The sequence below is a fragment of the Archocentrus centrarchus genome, chromosome 23 (assembly GCF_007364275.1).
Source record: "Archocentrus centrarchus isolate MPI-CPG fArcCen1 chromosome 23, fArcCen1, whole genome shotgun sequence".
Classification (NCBI taxonomy): domain Eukaryota; kingdom Metazoa; phylum Chordata; class Actinopteri; order Cichliformes; family Cichlidae; genus Archocentrus; species Archocentrus centrarchus.
In genome coordinates, this window is record NC_044368.1 from 6,517,820 (window position 1) to 6,520,098 (window position 2,279).

At 46.5% G+C, this 2,279-nt stretch overlaps 1 protein-coding gene across 1 annotated transcript; it reads left to right on the forward strand.

Annotated features, from left to right (window-relative positions):
* The first annotated feature begins 823 nt into the window (after positions 1-823).
* LOC115773844 (troponin T, cardiac muscle isoforms) lies at positions 824-2,028 on the forward strand. The gene has a single exon (XM_075074349.1). The coding sequence runs from the start codon at positions 886-888 to the stop codon at positions 1,675-1,677; it is 792 nt and encodes a 263-aa protein (XP_074930450.1). The 5' UTR covers positions 824-885; the 3' UTR covers positions 1,678-2,028.
* The last annotated feature ends 251 nt before the right edge of the window (positions 2,029-2,279 follow it).

Sequence of the window (2,279 nt, forward strand, 5' to 3'; positions counted from 1 at the left end):
CTTTCTCTGTTAACCCAGGCTTTCTGTGGAAGGGTGTGAGCGCACTGACATTATTGCATCTTCTGCACAAATCTGATCGATTGAGCACCGTCTTCTCCAATCAGAGACATTATCAGCGGATAATATCTGGGTGCACAAATTTGAGTTGACTTTGGATTTTCTCTATTCCACACGGAGTCAAAAGTATACATACAGGCTCAAAGATATACATGCACTTGTGGCGTTGATGGTTCTAGAAGTGATAGTTTCTTTTTGCCAGGATAAAAAGGATTTGTTTGACAGCACTCATTGGATCGTCCAATAGAATTTTGGTATCTTGGAGCCATTTCTAAACTACAGAGTCCAAGATTCTCAGTTCAAACAGTACAAGTTATTTGGATGTGTCACCACTTAACCAAAGCCTGGAAGAAGACCCAAGCTGTCACTATCAGATGAGAGGAAATTGGTTAGAAGTTTCAGGAACAGCCCACATTTCTTTCCTTACTCTGTACCAGTGGCTCAGTAGATCTTTACATGTGTGGCTGCTGCTTTGTGAGACTGTGTGTGCATCTGTTGTGCATCTGAAATAGTCTCTCATCTTGTCCTTACAAAGGAATGAGGAGCCATGCAGGGTCAGGGAAGGCAGCAGGGGGGGTATGCAGGGGATGAATGGGTGGGTGTGTGGCTGAGAGGACTTGGTGAAGGAGAAAATAGATTATTCCATCTGTCTCAAAAACTGCCCTGCTGCTGACCCACACCCAGGAGACTGCAGTCAGCTTCCGGTCACATGGTAACCAGATCTTTATAAACCACCAACATGCACAGCCAGGACTCCAAACACCTCCAGACACCAGCTGGTCTTGGTGCTCACCCTGTCTGTTTTCTGCTCCCCTCTAAGTTACCATCATGTCAGACACTGAAGAAATTGTGGAGGAGTACGAGGAAGAGGTGGAAGAAGAGGAAGAGGAGCAAAATGACGACACTGAAGAGAAGCAAGCAGGGTATGAAGAAGAGACCAGACCTCGACCTAAGGCAACTTATGTACCCAACATGGCTCCTCCAAAGATCCCAGATGGAGAGAAGGTGGATTTTGATGATCTCCATCGCAAGAGGCTGGAAAAAGATTACAATGATCTCCAGTCCCTGATTGAGCTGCATTTTACCAACCGTCAGAAAGAGGAGGAAGAACTGATTGAGCTGCGTAACCGCATTGAACGCCGCCGTGCTGACAGGGCAGAACAGCAGCGTGTTCGTGCAGAGCAGGAGCGTGAGCGCCAAGTGCGGTTTGCCGAGGAGAAGGCGAGGCGTGAAGAGGAAGTAGCCAAACTACGGGCTGAGGAGGAGGCCAAGAAGAAGATGGTATTCTCCAATAAGTCATTCGGTGGCTACCTGCAGAAGGCGGACCAGAAGAAGGGCAAGAAGCTAACAGCTCGTGAGGAGAAGAAGAAGGTCCTGATGGAGCGCAGGAAGCCGCTCAACATCGACCACCTCAGCCAGGAGAAGCTGGTGGAGAAGGCACAGGAGCTCTGGCAGTGGCTCCACCAGCTGCACACCGAGAAGTTTGAGCTGATAGAAAAGCTCAAGAGGCAGAAGTACGACATCCACGTGCTACGAAATCGAGTCAGCGACCACCAGAGGGGCTCGAAAACTTCCAAGACCTCCCATGGGGCCAAGGGCAAGTCTGGCACCTGGAAGTGAGCACCATGATCCAAGACAACTGAACAACCGCGTTCCTTCTGGACTATTTGGTTTCCAAACTGTGTAATAAAATCTTTCCAAGCAGATTGAGGGGGACTGCAGTGAATTAAACAAAATAAAGTTAATGCTGAATGATACCTTACCTGTGATTGCTCCATTGCGATTCAATCAAAAGAAATCAGTCTGTCCATAAGCTGTGGCTGAAGACTTCATTGAATTTGAATATGTGGTGGTGTCATTTAACGACACCGCATGAGGATGCCTCATGTTTCATTTTTCACCAGTGAAGCTGTAAAAAGTCATTACATATCTCTAAAGCTCATAAACTCAATAGATCATTGCTCAAGTGTTGCCTCTTCTTCTTCTTCTTCTTAGAAAACTCCACTTTTTGTGCTGAAAAAGTTTTTCTTGTCATAATGCTTAAATGAATGGGCAAAAGTGGCAAAGGCCGGTGGTGTAAAATAGCTGAAAAGCCAAACAGGTGCTGCACAGCTGACTTTTTATGTAGCTAATTTAGTCTCTGAAACTCTGGACTGACAGTGTTGGGCTGCAGCACTTTGTTGACTGATGGGTTTCACAGTTTTAGGTTTGATGCCTTAAAT